Source organism: Aulostomus chinensis, chromosome 12 (assembly GCF_037954235.1).
Source record: "Aulostomus chinensis isolate RoL2024-O1b breed Wild chromosome 12, RoL_Achi_v1.0, whole genome shotgun sequence".
Taxonomy (NCBI): domain Eukaryota; kingdom Metazoa; phylum Chordata; class Actinopteri; order Syngnathiformes; family Aulostomidae; genus Aulostomus; species Aulostomus chinensis.
In genome coordinates this window covers 12,588,430-12,611,816 of record NC_141331.1, presented here as the reverse complement: position 1 = coordinate 12,611,816, position 23,387 = coordinate 12,588,430, and the positions used below count along the sequence as shown (strand labels likewise).

General features: G+C 42.7%; 2 protein-coding genes across 2 annotated transcripts; both read right to left on the bottom strand.

The window, feature by feature from the left end:
* Positions 1-3,094: 3,094 nt before the first annotated feature.
* rgcc (regulator of cell cycle) lies at positions 3,095-7,867 on the bottom strand. Its single transcript, XM_086220221.1, has 5 exons — positions 7,709-7,867; positions 7,342-7,515; positions 4,695-4,802; positions 4,488-4,550; positions 3,095-3,747 (listed from the first exon to the last, which is right to left on the bottom strand). The coding sequence occupies exons 1-5, from the start codon at positions 7,734-7,736 to the stop codon at positions 3,740-3,742; spliced, it is 381 nt and encodes a 126-aa protein (XP_086076347.1). The 5' UTR covers positions 7,737-7,867; the 3' UTR covers positions 3,095-3,739.
* Positions 7,868-10,359: 2,492 nt separating this feature from the next.
* f5 (coagulation factor V) lies at positions 10,360-23,056 on the bottom strand. The gene is made up of 25 exons (XM_086220216.1): positions 22,798-23,056; positions 22,300-22,382; positions 20,757-20,879; positions 20,032-20,244; positions 19,774-19,932; positions 19,135-19,356; positions 18,894-19,059; positions 18,382-18,562; positions 17,606-17,702; positions 17,319-17,524; positions 16,865-17,012; positions 16,544-16,756; positions 14,710-16,447; positions 14,422-14,590; positions 13,773-14,009; positions 13,215-13,431; positions 12,811-12,990; positions 12,614-12,730; positions 12,452-12,523; positions 12,288-12,373; positions 12,040-12,195; positions 11,797-11,941; positions 11,580-11,731; positions 11,315-11,497; positions 10,360-10,977 (listed from the first exon to the last, which is right to left on the bottom strand). Exons 1-25 carry the CDS (start codon positions 22,950-22,952, stop codon positions 10,831-10,833), a joined length of 5,565 nt encoding a protein of 1,854 aa, XP_086076342.1. The 5' UTR covers positions 22,953-23,056; the 3' UTR covers positions 10,360-10,830.
* Positions 23,057-23,387: the final 331 nt, after the last annotated feature.

Here is a 23,387-nt window from a genome sequence, read left to right as displayed (position 1 = left end):
TTCAATAGACTCAGTGAATCTTAATATGCCAATTTGACCGTGCACATTTAACCAGCTGAGAGCCTGAAGGGGAAACAGACACAGTTGTTTTTTCTATTAAGCAATGTTTTTTCTCTAAGTTGCTAAACAAGACGTCACAATTCTCCGTCCCTCAAGATATGACCCTTTACAGACCCCTCCAGCACCTGCTGCTGACGGTTCTATTTAGCTGCACCAACGTCAACGTCAGTGAATCCACTGGTGTCTCAGTTCCAACACACCCGCGTATTGTTCAGATTTCCCAGTGGCCTCAGTCACTTGACCGTGTGTGTGCGTGTGAGGCATCTGTTTGCTAAGAACATCGTGGCCTCATTTCTCAAGGACTTCGATGCTACAGAAGTTGTTGTTCTTTGTTTTTTTTTAATCATCCCACTGAAAGTAATTATAGTTTGTGTGAAATCAGCACAGGAAGGCAACAGTCAGTTAACCTGTCAGAGTTTTTCCATTTCTAGACGGACGTAGTGACACAGGTCAAGATAAGGCAGCTGCTTCAGCGTGGAGTCACTATGGAGAGGCTCCTAATGCTGTCTGTCAGGTCATCCATGAGTCAGATCATAATGGACGTGTAATTAAAGGGGCTCCATGATGTCAGGGGAAGCAATAATGACGGCACCATTTACAGCCAAACCTGTCAGCCCTAATTTCACTGAGTCTGGGTTCCGTCATAACGGTGAAAGCGTGTCATAGCGAGAAATGTATGCTCAGTCTAAAAGAAGTACAACCACCATCTTCCAACCAAAGCCTTGACTCTTATCACATGTGCTGGCAAGTTGTGCTTTCCACTTCGTGCGACCTTTCCTGTCTTTGGAGGAGGAAATCAGAGCATCCGAGGAAAAGCCTCATGAACATGAGAAAGTGTACACTTAAGAGTAATTTTATCATTCAATGCATTGTTCTCTGAAATGCAGCGTTACAGAGCAATATGTCATATGAATTGCAGATTAAGATATGCAAAATTACACCATGGACATACAATGAAAACATATAAATGTAACCTCGAATGTCATAGACTTGTCTGTTTATCTGGGATCGGGACAAGCACTAACACTGCGCTGGCCTGTGAGTCCCCTGAGGCAAGGGGTGGGAGTAGTTTTGGGTTCAATATCTTTCTCAGTATCTTTAACAGTAAAAGTCATCACGCCGTAAAAGGGAGAAACAAAGACTAATTTACATTTGAAGAGATATGAGAGAAAACACACACACTCTCCCTCATTCAGCATCTGAAACGTAGTCAACATCAGCAGACTTGAGTCCAAAAAAAAAAAAAAACAGTCCCAAAGAAGAGATTAAAATGTATCATATAGTAGAAACACAATACCTCATTAATCATACTAATATATAGCTTTTACAGTAAATTTGCAAAGAAACATTTGCATGCTACACACACACACATGTACGAATGCTTGCACGCCCTCTCTCTCTCGTGTTCCCTCATTCTGAGCTGCAGGAGGGGACATCTGGCCACCAGCGATGTGAAGACCCAGCAGTAAGCTGAACCTGATATTTGGCTCTTGTGTATTTATGTCTCTTTGTGATGTGGACACACATCTGTGTCTCTCTGCCCAGCTTATTCATAGCTCGGCCGCTTCAGCCGTCTTGAGGGGGCCTCCCATAAGAATCCATCTAGATATTTGGAGTGACACATGGCTGCAGGACTTCCTTCTTTCACCTCATCTTTCTGTCTCTGAAGGATTTCACTCCCTATGCTGACTTTCCCACACTTCCAGCGCCGTACATACAAGCTGTTCACTGCCAACTTTTCTACTGGCCAAAAGAGATGTCCACTGCTGCCAAGCGGGAGTGTTGTTTTAGAGCAAATGACAGCCCCCAATGCCCTCAGAGGATCATATGTAGTGTCAACATGGTGCCAACCCTCCAAAGATCATACTTATGATGTAGAACAGTGTAAATAGGCAACACATTCCAAAATCATCAAATATGGCAGCTTGGTCAGGGGTTTCAAATGATCTCATAACAGGTCCAGTAGAGTACTACCTTCCAAAATAAAAGATGTTTTATGATGCGTGTAGCTATAGTCCGCATTGATCAAGCATCCGTGTTTGACGAGTCGGGAGTGAGAACAGTAGGTGAACACACAGTGGAATGGTGCCCAAAGCTTCCCGCTGCCAACTGCACTGGAGAAACAACATAGAGGCGGGTGTCTCCATGCCAGCTTCCTGCCGTCACATTAACACAGACTGGCAGGCCCTGACAGTGGCTCGGCCAGATCCACAGAGTGTGAAGAGCCGCTTTACACAGTCGTTGGGACTCAGCTTGAGGGCTGACGGCTCATTTCAAAACATGAGTGAAATGCAATCAAAGGCTGCAGCACAAGATGTAAAAATAGTAACTGGTATAATAGCGGTAGAGAGGCGGGGCCTTCAGTTCTTCAGCAGAGAGTGGACCCACATTAATACAACCAGGCTCTTTTATTGGCTGCACCTGCTGCCGTGCTACCACGCAGCCAATATAGAAGCGTATCTTAGCGACCTTTGACCACGGATGGCCAGCAGACAGAGGGGTGCCTCTGACATAAGATTAGTTCGGCCACACCTGCTCCTGGGCCAGGAATGGGTCACACCCTCCTGTGTCCCTCCACCTCTGGAAATAGACCCTGTTGCCACAGACGTTACATAAATCCCTGCTTTGTTTAGTGCTTGATTGATGAGCACAGAAAGTAGAGTTGTAGTATCTATTTCTGTGTGTGTGTTTGTGTGTGTGTGTGTGTGTGCACACACGCACATAGGAGGTTATATTGCAGTATAAGATGATCAAGATTTAAACTTCTTAAAACACTACTTTACCCAAAACGTGTACTTCATCTTTCTTCTACTGCGACCGCTCAGTGCTCATAAACAAACATGTCGGTTTACTAACTCTCAAGCACATCTTCGGGTAGACTTCATCTCTTCTTCATCAAGCTTAATGAGATCTTTTCAATGACCAACACAAGAAATAGATGTAAATGAAACGCAATTTTTAAAATGTACAATTCTATATGAAAAATGAACTCAAAAAAGAGAGGAGACGTGTAATTAAGAACATTTTATACTTTAATATCATCTCTGGCAGGCGTTAGCTGTTTTAAATACATTTATTGCGTTCCAGTTTTTCTGAGAGGATTAAGTGTTCACATTTAAGCATGTAACCAGCTTCCAGTCAGTGAGTGCCAGACCTGTTTAATATCAAAGCAAATAAAATCTGAAACAATTGTTATTTACATATGGTACAAAAATATATTTCACAAAAAATGACCAATAAATTTACAATAAGTAGCTCTATAAAATTACAAATATATTTCTTTTACAAAAAAGCCGTCTTTTGAATGCGAGGGAGTGTAACCTGATCTGTGTGATATTTGGGAATAAATGTTCCAGTGTGTGTCCGTGTCTTTGTTCCATTTCAAACGTCTGTGACTTCGTGGCTGCTCCGTGTCCTGGTTTGACCTAAAAACCTGATCTGTCCTCCGTCTTTCCTGCTCAGTAGCCAGGTGGTGTGGAGTCACTAGAGTGCCACTGCCAGGTTGACTCGAGGAGACCTGATGACGGCGTGGAGCCATTTAGCAGTTGCTGTGCCATCCAGCTGTATCCTGCTTGGGGTGGGGGTGTGGGGGTCAGTATGGGGGGCAGGTGCTGCTCAAGGGGGGTCCAGACATGCACTCCCTAATGACTACACTCCAAGATGACGCTGAGCTTCGGTGTCACATGCCTAAAAACAGACAGAGAAGGACAGACAGACCTGATTAGAACGGGACTCCCAGCTTTGTGGTCTCTATTCTCAGTTCAGTTTTACAGGTTGGTCATCGTAAACACTTGTGGCCCTAATAAACAGGCCATTGGAGCAGGGCTAACAGGGGCCTGGCTGACTGCCAGCCTGACTGGCTGATTGAAAGTGAAGTTTTACAGAGAGAAAAGATGCCTGCGAGCAACGAAAGACTGACACTGAGAGGCTGGAAGACAGTATTTCAACTCCGACTTGCGTCTCATTCCATGGGTGACATTTACAGTTGGAATTCATGCTGCTGTTTGAACCAGTGCACATTCCTCATACTCCGATACAAGTTCCAACAGTGCTGTAGAAACGACGCGGTCTAACATAAATGTACCAATGAGCGACGATCTAACCCTGTGGGATTAAGCGCGCAGAAAAGGACAGCTCTGAATATCTCGCACTCCTGTATATTTGCACAAAACAAATGGAGAAAACCCAGAGTTTGCAGCTTGGTGTGTGCAAAGTCCATGCTGTCTGTAGCAGCAATTGAAGGTTGAGGGGACACAAAGTGAACTCCCCAAAACTTAGAGGGACTGTCTCCGATGTCACTTTAGGAGCAGCCATTAGCATAGCTGACACAGAGAATACCCGCTCGTGCTAATCCACACTAGCTAGTGGCGCCAGCATATGGGCTAATTCATCAGAGGGTGTGACAGCCAGGTCGCAGCAGGACTCACTCTCTAATGTCTTATCAAGGTCAGCGATGAAGTCCTCCAACTCTTTTGTGTCACCGAGTTTGGCTGCAAAGGAGAGAGAGAGAGAGAGAGAGATCATGAGGAGTGTCGAAATGGTAAAATGTGATCACTTTCTCAATCTGAAAGGATTCCCAACTGTGTGTGTGTGTGTGTGTGTGTGTGTGTGTGTGTGCGCTTAAGCACGCTCACGTTTTGGAGACATCAGAGGGGGTGAGGAGGTGGTCGGGGAGAGCACGGTGGGAGAGTTCAGCCTCTCATCGCTGAAGCTGAAGCTGTTTCTGTTGAGCGACTCTGCACCTGATAGAGAAAAGACAGACAGATTTGATCAAAAGTTTATTTCAACACGCACCAAAAAAAAACACACGCGTGTGTGATGTGTGTCAGTGGTGCAAACCTCGGTGTGTAATCACTGCATTCCTCCTCTAATGACACCCTTCTATGACTTGTCGCACATGCATGTGCTTGCATTTGCAACACACAGATGTTTACACATGTGGCACCTCTCTACTACTGCAGTGGTTCCTCACTGGTCGAGCCTCCTTGAAGTCAAGTCATGACCTTAACTTCTGAAAAATGTCAATCACTAAAAGGTATTCCATTCATTTTCAATGTAAGAAAGGCTTCTAATGTGTTCGTTGTCATATTTGCCCTTCACCATAGGGTTCACCCTGGACGGGTCACCAGTCCATCACAGGGTCATCAGGAGCAGTTAGGGGTTCAGTATATTGCTCAAGGATACTTGGACATGATCATCGCACCAGCGACCCTTCGATTGCTAGACGGCCACTCTACCTCTGACCCATGTTGGCCCACTACTGGAATTTGCCACTTCAAAATAAAAGCACAGTATTCTGTATAGACTTCCCTTGACAAATGTCTCCTCAGGCGGTGCTCCACACTCCACTAAAATGGCTCCTTGGGTCCTGACACACCAGGGAACCACTGCGCCAGAGGGTTAGAACCTGTATCTGGATTTTTTTGCTTCTCCTCAACAATAACATAAATATCATTTCGCTTGTAAAAAATAAGTCAACTAAATTTCCGTGCATGTAGTTACGTCACCTAACTTGAGACTCCCGTTGGCTGTTGCCTCAGTTGTGTGTTTGCCCTCATGTTGCAGGGCTCTGTCTTTTTTTCTCTCTAAACTTTTCTCTTACTCTCATAAACTGAAATTTGATACCAATGTGTATCATGATTCCGCGCATTGTAATGATGTTAATCAGTCAGTACCACAGAAAGAGTACAGATAATAAAATAAGAAAAAGATGAGTAAAGACAACTCCACATCTAATATTTGTATTCCTAGGAATCGCAGTTTGCAGCTGGATACTTGTGCAACTGGATTCCACATCTGAGTTCAAAGCTGCTCTCTGACACACTTCTCCATGCTAGCATGGGCAGTGGGTGTGTGTGAGAAAAGAACTTTATGCTGCACCTAAAGCTCTAACTCACAGGAGCCCTAAACGCTGTCTCAGATGTCAACCACTTACTTACTCACTCCCCTCCCTCACTGACCCGTGCAACTCCCACCACTCAGCGCTGAACACACACAGCATGAGACAAGAGACGCCACGCACGCACACACACACGCACACACCAGTATGCATCCCTATGCCGCAGTTTTGGTTAATTTATCTGCGACTTAAACAGTGCATCCATTCATCAGGCTGCAACATAATAGCTTGTCCCTGTGTGAGATCGGTCCCTCTTCATTAGAGCGCCATGGAGAGGACAGAGCTCAGGCAGGAATCTGATCCCTTGAACAAGCGCAGGTTCGAACACCTTCCCTCTGTGCTGTGGGATCCTCGGTAATAATGTAAACAGAAGCATTCTTGCTGGACTGCCCTGGTTATACGTCAGCCATCTGTTATCGCATGATTTTTAATTTTTTTAAAATGAGTGTGAATTTTAGCAAAAGTGCCTGCTAGCCTCCCAGGAATCGATGGTGCCTGAGTCTGCAGGGCTGTCTAGTCTGCAATGACCTGGACATCCTCTCCTGCTCTTAAATGCTTTCACAGACTCACAGACACCCCTCTCCAGAAAAGACATTTGCAAATTTTCCCATGAAAGTCCCAGTCCCCCCCCCCCCCCCCCCCCAACACACACACACACATGTTGGGGAAACTACAGTAACTTTGCTCACAGGGACCACAGGCATATTTTTCTCTCGGCGTCAGCCGATGAGGCATTTGGGTTGTCGTGGGCCAGCTCTGCAGCTGCACAATATTGCACTCTTTATCTTGTGTGTGCGTGTGTGTGCAGCCTGCGTTGTTGATATCAGATGATAAGATGCTGCACATGATGCAGGAGGAGGAAGTGGGGCAGACCGAGAGCAGCAGCTGAGATGGTTACTGATGTAAAGATACACAAGTCTGGCAGCCTCCGTGTCAGCGGGCCTCTTTCAAGAAAGCGCATATTTATTGTTACACACCTCAGGACTTATTTAGCCCTCATTTCAGTCTTCCAGGCAGACAGTAAAGCCTGGAGGTGATTTGTAACTTCTGAAATCTATCTTTAGTAATTGTCTGGGCTTGCAACGGTTTTAATGACAGAGGACTAAATTGAAAGATTCAAAAGTTCCATTCGTCACAAATTCGTGGTACAACATGAACGATATTAATTTCTCTTGTCTGCCAGGTGAAGGTATTCCCCACTGGGTGATATCTATTGTACGATTCTCACTTCCTACCTGATAAATCATAGGAAGGTGACATATCTGTCATGACACAGTGCAAAGAAAGCCAATATTTTATCCGTCACATTCAAAGGAGATCTGATGTGACACCTGGATGGTGATTAAAGGGTTAATACTGAATGAATGAAGGAAGGCACGTACTCTCTGAGTCGCTGATGCCGCTGTCGCTGACGCTGGCGCTGCTCCGCCTCTTCATGGTCTTCAGGTGTTCGTCGTACCTGAAGTGTCGCTTCTCCACCGGGGACGTGAAGTCTTCGATCACCGCGTCAAACTCGCACAGCACGTCGTTCAGGTCCTCCTCGTTCACCAACTTTGCTGCGAGAAAACGGTCAAATTAAACGCGTTTGTAAGTCCAACACAAGATTTGAGTCACCAGAAAAGCAGGGCATTCATAATTCCCCCGGAAGGTATTTCTTTTCTACCGAGAAAAAAACAAATATATAAAGCCTGTCATATCAACACAAAATAACCAGCAAAACTTTATTGGGAATTTAAAACAAATATTTACCTCGAGATGTCAGTTTTGGAGATTTCATGATTCCAGTAATCAGGTTATCCGATTCTGTCCTGAGATAATTGTTTCAAACGTCCCTCAGTGTTAAGTCCGCACTGTCCAGCACTCCTGAAGGTCTTGAACTCATCCCTCCACCCGCAGGACCGCCGCCTTTTAAGAGCTGCTGCTGCTGCTGGAGCTGGGTGGGTGGGGGCGGTGACCACTGAGGCGGGGAGGGTGCCTGTGTGTGTGTGTGTGTGTGTGTGTGTGTGTGTGTGTGTGTGTGTGTGTGTGTGTGTGTGTGTGTCTAAGTGTAAAGAATTCCTTGTGTTGTGAGGACATGAAGCTGTTTACGCCACCAACTTTGGGCAGCGTTGGCCAACAAAAACATCCCCCATTCAAAAATAAGACTCTAATTATACCTCGAATCACCATTTAAAATGTTTTCTTTTTCTTTTTTGAGAGGTTAAAAGGTAACCTTTTAAATATCTATAGGATTCCTAATTATTGCTTTTTTTTTCATATTTTGATCAGGTAGCAGAGTGACAGCGTTTTCCCTCATTTTTGATGCGAGGGAAGTCAGAAAAAACGGAGACGCAGAGACTAAATGCATGTTAACGACATAATATGCGTTTGTTTTCCCCCGAAGGCCGCGGTTTACTTTCACTTTCGACCTAATCCCGGTTAGAAGGCCGTGGATGGATACTCGCCATATTAAGAAAAAAAATAAGTAAAAAAACACCAAAACAAAGCAAACATCATGAGGCAGGTTCACGCCAGGCAGGGAAGGGAGAGACTGCAACGTCATTGTAGTGTGTTTATCATCGGACGTTTACCAGGGATTCCTCATGTTGTGAGGACGGTAATGTGTTTATACATGGTGGGAACTTGCATTCTTTTTAGAGACTCTAAAATTAATCCCCACGATGCACAGCATCAAGTTGGGTTTTGGTTGGGATCTCCAGGAAGTGACTGTAATGCCATCTGACGTGTGTGTGTGTGTGTGTGTGTGTGTGTGTCAGTGACCAATAAAAGCTTTCCCGGCTGGGGTTACACTCCTCTGACGTCACCCTCATAGCAGCAGCATGTTTGTAAACAACTTGTGTGTCACTTGCCAGGCAGAAATAATGCAATGATTTACTATTTATAGTCCCGTCCGAGAGCTTTTAATATTGTATCACCGGGCAAATGTTTGGAGGCCAAACTGGGATTAACAGATTGTTTCAGGACCCTCAGCTGTTCCGCCGCCATGATAGAAGCCTGAAATGAAGTTATATAAACGTATTGTAAGCAGCAAGTTACACCTAGTGAGCTGTTGTACCTGGCTGTACTTGAGTATAACTACAACTCTAACGCAGTACTTTTTTGTCCACAATTTAATCATGCAATAACCCATTATTTGTATTACTTAACACATACTTACGTGCAAATGGTACAAGCAGGTAATAACAAAATTCGAACCGTTAGAAGTTTACTCTCCCTTTCCGTTAAGTACTTTTATTTTTAATCAATTGTTTTAGGGTTTTTCTTCTTACTGACAATAAAATATTTTGCACCACAAAACTTCTACTGCATTTGAATTATTAAAATATATATTTTCTATCACGATACATAGCATTCGGAGTTTGTGAAAGAGATGCAAGCTGTAGTGAATGGGTGGTTTTCAATAATTGGCAGCGTTTTATTTAAAGTTAGACTTTGAATCTATAGAATCATGTTTTAATATTGAAGAAGTTAAAAAAAATTGCCACCAAATTTTTATTTAACGAATGTTGAAGGTTTGGAAGTCACATTTTATTTTTATTTTATTTCATAACTTCATAATTTGACACGACAATGTTGTGGTCTTCTTTCGTGTCCTGGTCGTCTAGCAAAGTTGACTTAGTGCGACATCTGGTGACCTAATGTCGCAAGTGCTTCCGTCCATTACTCCGTGTGGTTAATTTATTTCTTTTTAAACATTTCAGTTAAATAAAGGGTTGAGCTTTCCTACTTGTATTTCAAATCCTTCTACCCTGATCTTTTTCTGGTACTCAACAACAAATTCAAATCGATGTCAACCGAAAAGATGTCTCTTGTCTTTTTCACTTCACCTCCATTTTAACCAATGTTGCCATGGCGATCTCTGATCCTTCCTATACCTGACATCAAGTCCCTACTTACCTTCAGTGGAGGAAAATGCCAGTTTCATTTTGCATCTACTTTTTATATAATATATTCAGTCTTAGTGTGCAGGTCCAGATAACCACCAACCATATATTAAACCTGTAGGAACTTTACTCCTCAGTCTTTGCATTATCATGTGGAGGATTTCAGCAGAGACAAACAGCTGCTTCTCATCATTAGCCTCACATGTCCAATAAAACTATTTGTCTCCACAGATCAGTAGCATCACCAACAGCCATGCTGAGACGTTCACACCTCCAGCGTGCGCTTTAACATGATCAGCAAATGGATAAACATGCCATGTGTTTGCAGCTGCACGTGTCTGTTGACTCTGGGGGCCCATAGGTGCTGCTTAAGGATGGGCCCAACCTCCAGTCTCGCCCAGCGTAGGTGCTAAAATTGACACCTTCAAGCCACCATGAGAAGAGTTCAGCATTCACGTACTCACACCACTGATACTGAAGCTTTGTGTTTACATCCTTTTATGCATGTCAGACCAATAACAAGAACAATAATTCTGTTTATTGACAAGGTTAAATTAGATGATCACTACTTACATATTTACATTCATTTATGAGGGTTACTGATATTTAATAAGTCATAGTGGTTTAGAAATACAATACATTCTAAGAATAATATTTCAAAAACATACAGCTATTGAGAGATGTTTTCATCTGCTTAGTGGTCAGTTACTTAATCAGGAGTTTACAGACATCCATAAGTCAAGTTAATAAAATGTAGAGCTCTTAATGCCACAATTTCAAATTTGTCTCAGGGGATTTACAATCTGGACGATACACTCCACATGTTCTTTCTGCATTCATCTTTCATTCACATTTTCCAGCAGGAGTAAAACAGCTCTGTTGGGTTATTTTGGCAAATAGTTTTAATGATATTCAACAAATTTATGTGTGTGTGTGTGTGTGCACGTGTGTGAGCACCTTCCCTGGTTTGTGTATTTAGTCTTTGCATCACTCTAAGTCACAGCCTAGAAGCTCCACCCTCATGGTAATGGAGTTCATCCAGCGTTTCGGGTGGATTCGGACCAAGCGAGAGAAAATGGGAGGGTAAATGTAGTTCCTCACATGCTCATTATTGTCTGCATTGGCAGTAAACATCTAGATTGGATAAGAGACAGAGAGAGAAACATTTAAAATCACATGACCTCTACTGACAAACAAAATTACTGTTCAGGGTGGAAATGTTTCCGACACAAGTTTTTCCTTGGTACTGATTATGATACCTGAATGTGTGCATCAGCTGATACTGAGAACTGGTAATTTACGGGTGCATTAAAAACAAATATCTGTTTCATCTATTCTGAGAGGTGCCCCTCCAAACTGGGTAGTATTAGTCAGAGCTGACTGGATAGAGTGCGGTAGAGTCACCTGGCTAATACATAACAGTAGATGGTATCAGAGCGTCACATACGCTTGCATTCTTGCTGATACCTACCTTGAACGGACGGCTCTCATCGTCTGTGTACTGGGTCCAGAGTAACCCATCATCGCTGTACTGCAGAGTGAAGGCGATGACGTACATCTCTGTCCCCAGAGACTTTGCTCCCTGAGTAATGATACCTGTGATCTTCTTGACTTCTGGCAGCTCCACCATCAGCCACTGGTTCATGTCACTATACTGTTGAAAAGAGAACCGAGGGAGAGAATAAGTGGATGGACCTGCAACTGAAACGTTTCCTAATCACAGCTGATATTTGTACCTTGGCTTGCCATGCGTTAATAGTGCCTTGTTTATTGAGGCGTGCCAGGGAGGGCTTCCAGGGTCCAGAGTACCAGCTCGTGGCTACGGAGCTAGCAGTGATGTGACGGTCTTCTATTAGCTGGCTCTCCATCCCGAGAGGCACCGAGCAGCCTGAGGAATGTTAGATTAGAAAATGTCTTTGACTCATGTTCTCTCTTGTCCTGGGGAAATCTTACCATCAAGCTCACAGCCATAGAACTCCATGCGGACTGTGGCTTTGTTGTACCATTCAATGGGATGGAGCCGTATAAACCGTCCAACTACAGGAGGAAAGAAGGTGTTTGTCTTTGTCTCGTAGGCTTCCTGGTTCCCCATAAAAACCTGGCGAGGGAGTGAAAGACGTGACAAATAAAAAGGTGCATGCTCCTCTCGTTGTAGCTTTTTTTCTTGTCAGTTATAAGTGATCAAAGCTCTCCCACCTTCCTGAGATATTTGCTGTCGCCTTTATAGAAGATCCACTTCCTGCGGTCATTGCTGTATGAGATAGCAAATTTCTGCACAAACTGGGACTGGAACAGCTGCTTTGCTCCCTGCGTGGCCACCTGACTGATCACAACTGGCCGCTCAAAGTCCACCTGTACCCAGGGGAGTCCACATATCGGGGTCACGTACAAGGAAAATTAAGATATAATGACGTATGCCCACTTATCACAGTGCTAGTACAAACCTGAATCCAACTGTAGTTCTGTTCTGTGCTCCATGCATTGAATTTACCACCGTTATTTAATCTGGCAAGCTTGGGCTCCCAGTACCCTTCAGAGATGGATATATTCTCATTATTCTAATGACAACTTTGTTTCTAGAGCTTTACTGGACAAAAGGTCTGGCTACCTCTCGTGTTGATTGCCGTGATCTGGTCGTCTTTCACGCTGCCTAATTCTAGACCCAGCGGGCGGTAGCAGTCTTGGAGAACACATGGAAGCAACATGTCAATATCAACCAAAAGTAATTTTCTCAATTGTGCTGTCAGTTTAAAAAAAAAAAAGTTTGTACCCTTATCGAGAACCAGAAAGAGGGTCTGCATGCCTCTCTGTTGGATGAAACCAATTTCTGACTCCAACTGCCACAGGCCAGGCTTCGATGGGTACATCTCCAGAGTAGCAAAGCTCCCTGTGAAAACAGTCATTAGACTCACACGACCTCTGTTACGCTGTTGACACTGAACATCAATTCCAAACGATGTCGTTCACCAGGCAGCAGCGGGAAGACAGCCTGTCTGTAGCTTGTTGTCTGCTTGTTGAGGAATGTCTGTCCATGGAAGTGAACGCTCTGGAAGTCTTTGGGAGAACCCATGTTGATCAGGTGCCAGGACACCAGCTGGTCGGTGTACATCCTCAGGCCCTTTAGGTTATATGTGATTCCGTTGATGGCTAGGGAAACAACACACAAAGATATTTTAGAAACATTTCAGATGAGTGGGTCTCTTGTTTTGTGACTGACTGGCCTTGAATTCATTGAGGAAAGGCACTGAAGTGAGTACAAGGATATTCCATTAAATAATGACATAACCAAGAGTGTATGTGTTTTTAAATTAGCCTTTTATAAAACCTATAAAACGAATATATACTGAGACTGGAATATGTTGCATAATTACAATGAAATTTGAGGTTGTCCTTGAAGTTGGGGTCCATAATTCGTCTTCGTTTTTTCCTTGCCATTATCTCACGGTTCCTCTCGTAGTACCAGCTCTGAGACTCGTCAAAGGTCATGAGAAGCAGTATGAACTCCCTCGTGTCGGTCATTTTCTTCTTCAAAGTGCCCGCGCGACACACCAGTAAAGGTCCGATCAAGCCAGAGTGGATATCCCGCTCCTATGACAGAGGGATGTTTGGTTCAGTGAATCTGTGTTGATCACCACACTTGAACGATACTTTGAATGAATTACACGTATTTTTAGTTGAAAATAAGAATATGATTTCATATCCTTGACGCTGTTCTAAAGACCCACGTTTGTGCATGGAGGAACAAAGTGAAACTGACTCCCGTATTAGAGTTGCTTTTTGGGGGGATTTTTTTGACGCTGCCACTTGTGGGAGTGAGGGAAATTGAACTTCTACATTAAGTGACTTGAACAGGCGATCACATACATCACTTTTAAAATGCCTATCATTCTAAGTACTTTTTTGCATGCACATCTTTTGCAAGTACTCACAGGATTGACACCTGAGTAGTAGACCCAGGTCCGACAGTCAGCCTCATCTGACGATGGCCCGACCTTTGCGGGTACCTTCCAAATATAGGTGAAAGTGGTATTGGGTTGAACCTCATTGTCATATTTATACCAGTACTTGGAGCCATCCTCGTATGATAGACCTTCTGTCCATTTAGTATAGGAAACTCCGTTTGGATGTAAAGAGAAGGGACGGTTGGCATTGTTCTTGAACACCACCTACAGTAAATACAGGAAGATATGTTGAGGGGTTATGGCATCAAAGTAAATATTCTAAAAATATATTCATGTCATTAGTGTTGTGAAGAAAATCACAGTTCTGGGCTAAAACCCATGGCTATAGTATCTGAGCCAGACATGCTAGCAAGATAGGTTAATCTGATGGCTAGCATGTCTCTTACTGTCAGAGAGTGAGGGGTACTCTCACCACAGGACTGGATTTTAGTACAAATTGGAGTTGAGTACAAATTCTATGACCAGCGGCCTATTTTGTGATCTAACACTTGGTAAGAAAGCCAATACGTATACATATAAATGTCGTACTATTGTTAAGGTAATATGCAGACAATAAATACATATGCTAGACTTCATATTGAACATATGAAATGAGATGTAAAGAAAATTCACTTACCAAAATGCTCTGTCCAACCTCGGCCTTGATGAGAGGTCCAAGGATGCCCAGATGCTCATCTAGCTCACCTCGGACATCAGGAGTTCTGAAGAAACCATCCATGTAGCCTCGGAAAACCACCTTGGTGAACTTTGTTTCTCTGGTGTCTTGCTGTAACTTTTCTTGTCTTCTGTTGGTGATGGCAGAGGAACAAATGTCACTTTTCTATACACGCATTTTTGGAATTGTCCAACAACTCTGAACCTGTCTTTGTTAAATGTACTCATCTGCCACCATCTCTGAGCTTACCTCTGTCCGTAGCCAGCGTAGTCCCACTCCACTTCCTCTGCAGCGATGAAGTAGGTCCTGACATTCGGGCCAGAGTGTTTCAAGTAGTATTTGGTGGTCTCGTCCAGGTTGAAATTCCTGATGTCCTCATGACTGCTGTAAGGGTCTTTGTAGCTGACATACTCATATTCGTCTGCTTTCACATCTGGCATGTCCAGATGCTGCGGCTCATCTCCAGGAATATAAAGCTCATAGTCACTGAAATCAGGCCGAGGCAGACCAATAACCACGGGCTTGTTTATCAGCTCCTCCTCATCTGAGACCGGTTGTGGTGACATGGGTCGTGACCCCCTCGGGGTCATGCCTGGATTGAATCCACGAGGAGAGAATGGTAAACCACTTCTGACTTGAGGCTTGTATTCCTTCCTCTTCTTTGTTTTCAAGCCCTGGCCCTTCTCTGGCCTCTGTCGGAATGTCACCTTCTTGATCTTTGGTTTCTTTTTTGGCTCCACTATGTATTTCACCATGTGATCAGGAATCTCCATAGGTACCATTTTGTGAGTTCCCTCATAAGTCCAGTTGTGTTCCTGGGTTTTAAGAGAGGTGGTTTTAATCACCTGTGTCTTGTTTTCTTTGAGGTATATGAGCACTTCTTCTCTGCTGTCTGACGTGTCTAGTTCCTGTGAGGTGTTCTCTAGCTGTGATTCCCTGGAGACCGAAAGGTTCCCTGAAATTATCGTTTCATTGGAAAAAACGTTTCCAGATGTGTAGTTTGACTGGTTCTCAATACTGACATTCCCGGATGAATTTGATTGGGTTATATTCTCTGTGCCTCCATACTCCAGCTTTGTGGCATTTATCAGCACGTCACTGACACTGGTTGTGTTGCCTGCACTCTTCAATGGAGACATGGTCAAGTTCTGTTTGTCGAAGCAGCTGATGTTAAGCCATCTAACATTAGCCGCTGGAAGAGGTAATGAATGGTTTGTTCCATCTGCTGATGCGTTGACATGATTTGTTGCCATTTTATTCACATCTTCCTTTAATGTCCTGTTGCATGCTGGAGAGGCAATATTACCTGGATCTCTCAGAGGCTTCTCATCATTGTTCACTGAGCCCAGAGAAGTCTGGGTTAAATTCTTCAAGATGGAGACGAGAATTGCAAGCGTTGTTGCCGTAACATTACTTGTGTCTGGTAATGGGAGGGAAAGATTGGTCGTCTCTGTCTCTGTAGATGTATTTCCTAACACTACTGACTCCATAGGCACGCTGGTATTTAAAGTCCCATTGTCAATGAGGATTTGGTTCAGCAAATGAACTCCTGTGACGTTTGCTCCATTCACCTCAGTTATACTTTTTGTCTCCTTAGTTCTAAAATTAAGGCTAGTATTTTTAATTCCTTCATTAACATCAACAATGTCATAGTCCAGGAGAGAGAGGTCCAGTTGTTCAACATCCAATTCTACAGACTGGTTCTTTCGTGACCTGAGGCCTAATTCTTCTGCGAACATTTGTGTGGCTATATCTATCTCCCCTGCTGTTTCTTGCACAACTGTTAGCTTCTCCTCTTCCTTCTTAATTTCTTCCTTCTTGATATCTTCCATGCTTGGAGGCTTCCACAAGTTAAATTCTTGGATCTCCCCTGGCTCGTTATAATCATACTCGTAGTGGTTTTCACGAAAACACTCTACGTCCTGAAACTTAAGGTGCATCCCTTTGGTTGTCTGGTGAGAGGATAGGGAAGTCAGGAGCCAAACACCTGAGTGTAAGACAGACACACAAAAACCTCCATGAATAGATATTTGGATAATTGAACAATTAATAACAAAACATTGAACCGTCAGCCCTGACTGACCAATGTTGTCCATGTTCATGGTGATAGTCTCTCCAGTCATGGGGTGGAGGCTGAGAAAGTCCTCCGTTCGCCCATTCAGCTCAAATGCATGGCCGTAGAATGTCACTGTCTGGATGTGGTCCTGTGCCCCGATGCTGGACACGTGCCATGTAGCAATCTCACCGTTGCAGAAGCCCAGGACTTGACCGCTCTCAAACACGTAACCGTTTATAGCTGTCAGGATATTAACGTGAGTGTTAGTCACCGAGGTGGACGCTCATAGGGTGTGTGCATGTGTAGAATACATCACGATATTCCAGTTTGATGGTTGCCCAGACTTACTGTTCATGACATTGGACTTGTAAAAATCAGGGTCTGCCTTGTTGACTTTGGATGGATCGGTGAAATGATAAATGTTATCTTCCAGGTACCAGCTCTTGTTTTCATCGAACACGGAAAAAATGGCGTGCTGCTCCTTGTCTGCTTTTAACTATAGAAACAAAAAGAGACCTAGAATTACGTCTCATTTAATCTTTTAACAGGTGTATTACACAGTCCTGACCTTTAGTTATCGACCATTTATTTTGTAAGCTGCTGAACATTTTGTCCCCTCACATAAGGTTACAAAAACTGTCAAGCAATCAAAAAACACTGTTATGTTCGCTGCAAAAATCAGACAGAATTAAAGACAAAAAAGTAAAAAAAACAACAACAAAAAAAAACATTTCTTGCAAACATTAGTAAATAATAGCTTGATTTAAAAAAAGAAATTACTCACAATGACGCCAAAACCTACTTGAACATTCCTGACGTTGAGGGACTGACTCTTGCAGATGAGTATTGGTCCTATCAGGCCAGAGGCGATGTCACGGGGTGTGTTCACCGCACTGTGATACATCCGGGTCAGACATCGTGCATCTCCTTGCAGAGGCTGGTCCTCATCCACCACTCTCCACACGTATGTGTGTGTCTCACCAGGATTAACACCATGGGTGCTGTTGCCTGGCAATCACAGTGAACTTTTTTAGGTTATGATTTTCAAACTGTGGAGCTCAGTTTGTTTGTGAAGTGAAAACACACTACCTCCTTCTGGGTAGTTGACCCCCTCCTCTGACTTTTCTATTGTCAGCCCATGTGGATAGATGCTATAGGGCCTGGAGGCCTTGTTCTTGAAAACAATCTGTAAAAGAGCGTGTGAGGGCAGAAAGTCTATAAACAACGCTGGATACTCAGAGAAATCCCCGAAAAGTCCAGTGTCAGAGTATCACAGAGTCACATTCGCAGTTATTGATTCAAAATAATGACTCAGATATCCACATACGTAGATGAACTGAATTTGAAAGTAATGTCATCATCATTAATATTTGTAAGGCTGCAGGCAGTAGCTGAAATGTAAAACACAGCTATCAGCACTTACACAACATTTCGTGGTGATACTCCTTGTATTTGATTAGCTTTACTTTTGTTTCAGGGACACTTAAGTTCAGTTTGTTCTTTAGCAAGTAACAAGTTCTTGCTCTTGGACAAGTTGATCAAAAACAAGTCAGAATTTAATGATTGAGTATGCAGTACATTAACATGGCAAGGGATCCTCAGGGATCATTGCCCTGTTAGATCGCACTGAAGCTGGGGAACTGTGTATGGAAAGGTCATCATACTTTAGTTTACACTAGGACTTAAAATGAACTAAAAGTTAGAGTCAAAAGTCCTGGAGGTCATCAGAGTGTGTCCACAAGGTCTGATGAGGCAAACTGTTTTAGCTTAGCATTTACAGATCAATCTGATCAGCTTTTTTCTCTGTACTCCAGAGCAGCTGTGTAAATGATGTTGGTTTTGATAAGAACTGGATACAACCTTACCTTAATTACGTCTCTTATTTGTGCTCTGATCACAGGACCCAAGATCCCAAGCTCATCTTTCCTTTGTTTGGTCTCGATCCGTTCAGTGAATGACTCGTTTTTGTAGAGAGTGTACACTGCCTTCTTGTACTTCCTGCCTATGCGTGTTGGTGACTGTCTCAAGTACTTGAACTTGAAGTCCCTACATAAAAACACATGAGTTGTTTTTTTCTTTTTCTTTTTTTTTTGAAATACAGAGACAAATCCTGGAACCTGAGACATTGATGTAACTTTCGTATGCAAATAACACTCTCTGAACTGCACTTCAGGCAGTGTGGCACTGCAAAAAACAGAGTTGGTATTATTATTATTCTTTATTATTATTCTACTAGTGCAAATATGATAGTTATTTACATCTTAACTCAGAAACTTGGAAAAGGGACTACTTTACAGCCAAATAAAGCAATGTATATAGCTTCATTCAGTAACACATCTAAATAAATGCTTAAAAGGTGGCTGGAGTTCTTGCTTACTCGTCAATGTGTTCTGGCATGTTCGGTGCATAGTCCCAGATGACCTCCTCAGCAGCGATGTAATACGTCCATTCCATGCTATCATGTTTCTCTTTGATGGTCATCATCCGTTTGGGTGCTTTGAACCCCTCACACATCTTCACATCCACAAAGCCGTGCATGCCCTCTGCAACAGTAAAAGATTACATTCGTAAAACGTAGTGATCTATAGAGTCTCTAGTGAGCTCAGTGAGTAACTGACCCTCTAAGTGCTTGGTGACATGTGAGGACAGCATCCAGCGGCCTGTGTGGAGAGGAACCATGCTGGCGGTGGCTGAGGAGCCACTGATCAGGCCCACCGATGATACTTTATGTCCCATCTGCTGCAGCACCTGGCCGTTCATGTGCACTGAGAATAACTCGGGCTCGGAGCTCATACCCAGCAGATGCAGACTCACGGAGGAATAAGCGCACACACTGACATCTGCAAAGACAAGAGTATTTCAACTTTGAATGGTTTAATTCATGTTCTGAATGTTTTTCTCTGACTGGGAATCAACTCATCACAAAAGTAAGATGTGATGGGGGATATAATCAGATCAGATCTACCTCTGATTGGAATAGCATGGATATTGTGTACACTAAAACACTGAGACAGTTTCTTTAGCTATTTGGAAAAAAAAGCTTTTATAAATAGAGTTACTACATTTAATGTGTGAATAATAGAAGTTTTTTTGCAAAAGCATTGTCCCTTTATTCTTTCTCTCTCTCGCTCTCTCTCTTGAATTTAATGAAGCCTCACAGTAGTGAGTGATTTGAAAAAAGAAAGATTCCTAACTGACAAATAAACTCCCTTGGCTGACAATCACACTCATGTATAATGACGATACGACTGACTGACCTGGCAGTGACCCCTGGGCGTATCCATTAATGGTGTATTTGGGGCGGTTGTCTGAGGTGTGGCTGCTTGATTTGTCCTTGCCTTCTTTCTCATCAAACACCCCAAACAGGAATACTAACTCCTGGTGTACACCAACCTGCTGTGACTCGTCCAAACTGCCTGCAAAGAGACTGAAGATCAAAACTAATTTCTGAGGAGCAGATAGAGATATTTTCCTATTTAGAAATTGTTTTGTTGTTTAATAAAAAAGCAGCTTACTGGGTTTGCAGAGAAGCAAAGCACCAATTAGGCCTGAGTTGTAGTCTTGCACCACATTTCGGTGGGAGATGTACGAATAGGTGAGGCAAGTGGGGTCGCTTGGCTGCGGAGACACGTCTGATGTCACCTCCCAGTAATAGACATGTTCGCTGTTCGGCCTCACCACGTCATCCTCTTTCTCTTTCTGGGATGTGTTGTCAAAGTAGTTGGCTCCTGAAAGACAAACGGAAATTATAATGGAAATATGAGGAGTGATTAAAACATCAGATTGGTTAAATTCATTAAAGCATAATTGTCGTAGAGGCCTGAGGAGTGTATTAACGATGTGAAGTGACGTTCCTCTCAAGAACCCCAAATAATGAAGACTTAATGAAGAGTTTCCTCCAAGCTTCAGTTTAATTTCCCCTGCCTGCACTCTGACTTGTACATTTGATGTGAATTAAGGAGCCTTGTCTCGATATCCAGTGTCTTTTTAAGTCTCAGGACACAGACAGAGATTTCCAAAGGCTCAGCCGTCCTTCCTGTTGGACTTCAGTACCATCTAGTTTGATCATCCGTATGTCCTGGTTAATATTTTGGAAAAAGTCAAACACGATTGTTTGTTGTGTTAATAGATCTTGTGTAATCATACACCCGACCTGAACAGACGGGTAGAAGTCATACTCAGGTCTTTCACTTAGTCACAGCCGTCAGTTTCATTTGCAGGTGGGTTAGCAGCCACCCACCCTCGGACTGTTTCCCATAAGCGATCCCATGTGGGTGGATGCTGTACGGTTCGCTAGCCAGGTTCCTGAAAGTGACAACAATGGTCTCCCCTTCCTCTGCCCTCAGCGTGGGTCCGAGCAGACCTGCAGAGAAACATTTAAGTGGAATACACACATGTACCTCGCTCAAAAAAGTTCTGTCAGTTCAAACAGAATTACGACTGTCTCTACCACCGACGAGGATATACAGTTTGACCTTTGACCCATACAGTGACACGAATGGAATGAGGGTAAAATATATTTGGCTTTTTAGGTATTTCTATTTCTTTTCTTGCTAGAAGGATTTAGATATGTAAGACAAAGTAGAGAAGAAATGTATTCCCTCAGTAAAAAGAAGTTTATTCTACTGTACCTTTTGTGAAATTATGACAGTATGGATACAGTTTACCTTCTCATGTATTTACAACACATACTTCTCAAAATCATACCCAGTTTATACTGAAAAGTATGCGCAAGAAGTATATCACTAGTAAACCGGCTACAAGTAGTTCAGTGCATTTGTAGTATAGTTCTAGTACACATAAAAATCTTAAAACTGTTGTGTACTCAGTTTGCTTATTTCAGACTGTAACATATAGTTTTATAAGCTGTATGTAGTTCCAAGAAAGTATTAATATGATGAATGAACTGCATCTGTAAAGTACTTTCTAACCAAGTTGCATTTACAGTAACTGATTACCAGACACCCCTCAAATACACCTGAACATGATTATTTTAGAAAATGTACTAAATGTTCTTTATGTTGACAATATACACTGAATTACAGTGACATTGTTGAAGTAAAGGGTTGTCTGTAATGATGAAAAGGAACAGAAGTTTAACTGTTTTTTGGGTTTTTTTTTTTCCAGGAAATTTGTGAATTGAGAGCTTGTCATACCTGACTAACTCCACCACCGTATACACGGATGAAAGGTTCTCTCTCAGGGTCTTTACAATTAATAGAAATCCAACTATGTACTGAATCCTCTGAGAGGGCTGCCAAAACATTTACCTAAAACTGAAACTTAACGGTGGGCCGCAGGCAAAGCACAAAATGGTTCCAAGATTCCAAGTTTCCTGAATCAGATACATTTAAGCTTTTGTATGTAGGAATAACAACGAAGCCTTTTTTTTTTTTAAACTACCAAGAAAAAAACAGCACAGTGAATTACAGTATAGTTTTAATGAAAACATTTTGTAATAATGATTATTATGATTATTTGGGGTTTTATTTGGTCTGTTATTCTTAGTTTTGATAGGGCACCAATCTGGGACACTACACCATTATGAAGATTTGTTGATTTGTCACCAGTCTCCACTCGGCATAATTACATAAACATTTCTTTATTTATAAAATAAGTTAATTAAAGTAATTTGTACAAATTTAAACTTTAATGTGGATTTAAATGGCACTGTTGATTAATCAAATCTTTGGAGTGTTTTCTGTCTGCGTGGGTAGTGAACAAAAATAAGCCCAAGTGTTGCTTCATTAGAGCCAGACGTCCAGTCATGTAAACACGTTTACCTAACCAGGAGGGATGCGTCTTAGCCTGTCGGAAGTCTTTCTCATACTCCCGAAAAACCACCTTCCGATATGTGGGACCAAACCTGAGGAATGATGGAAAAACACCAAACATGAATCAGCCCACAGGAAGAAAACAAGTCAACATATGAAGAAAAAGAAGCCTTTGAGATATGGAGTCGGTTTGTGTGTGTGTGTGTGTGTGTGTGTGTGTGGGGGGGGGGGGGTCACAGAGCAAAGAACAGGCTGCCAGGAAAATACAATACAAGTCATACTGGACTGTTTCGAAAGGAACAAGTTGCACTGATAACAGACTTGATACTGCTAAAAATTATATGTGTGTGTGTGTGTGTGTGTGTGTGTGTGTGTGTGTGTGTGTGTGTGTACACACATATATAACATTATATTAAATTACATTGATTGCATTAAATTAAATTAAATTCAAGAAATCTAATTCAGACTACAAATGCCATATATACTGCAGTCTGAGGAGTGTCCTACCTGTCATTGCCAGAGTAGCTCCAGTTTATCTCCACAGCAGCGATGTAATAGTGTCTCTCCCCTGGTGGATCCTGATCCGCTTTGATGTGGAGCACCGTCAGAAGACAAAGACGGAGGAGGACTGGAAGAAGACCAGCACTGGCACAGATCCTCATAATATCTGAGAGGGTCCTCCAGGTGAGACCTGTGGGTTCTACAGAGTAAGAAACAATGATGGGATGGAGGTCTGCTCTGAGCTTTATCTGTCACTGACACACACACAAAGTGTAAACATTATGTCCCAGGGCAATGAACTGTGTCTACTCATATTTTGCTCCCTCTAATTGGAACCTCCTGCTTCAGTGTGAGTCATCTTGAGCAGGGAGTTTTCCCATCTCCAGAAAGAGAATGTTTAACAGTTTATTGCATTTTTCCAACGAGTCCCATTACTTTACAATAAGTGCTGTATTACTGTAAGTGCACAGGTGGTTTATTTTGACTTGTGGTACAGCGTCACATTCTTACAGTAAATGCAATGTAAACACTTCTCCATTTATAGTGCATGTTCCAGTAATATGTACATACATGCGCCAGACATTTTTAGACTTTGT

Excerpts from the sequence above, each read along its gene's own strand:
- rgcc (XM_086220221.1), bottom strand. The coding sequence starts at position 7,736 with ATGAAATCTCCAAAACTGACATCTCGAG. Across the intron at positions 7,516-7,708 it reads TCCAAAACTGACATCTCGAG|CAAAGTTGGTGAACGAGGAG; the intron begins GTAAATATTTGT and ends GTTTTCTCGCAG. Across the intron at positions 4,551-4,694 it reads CCCTCTGATGTCTCCAAAAC|CCAAACTCGGTGACACAAAA; the intron begins GTGAGCGTGCTT and ends TCTCCTTTGCAG.
- f5 (XM_086220216.1), bottom strand. The coding sequence starts at position 22,952 with ATGAGGATCTGTGCCAGTGCTGGTCTTCTTCCAGTCCTCCTCCGTCTT. Across the intron at positions 19,933-20,031 it reads TTTGCTTCTCTGCAAACCCA|GCAGTTTGGACGAGTCACAG; the intron begins GTAAGCTGCTTT and ends GTCTCTTTGCAG. Across the intron at positions 14,010-14,421 it reads AGGTTGGACAGAGCATTTTG|GTGGTGTTCAAGAACAATGC; the intron begins GTAAGTGAATTT and ends TATTTACTGTAG.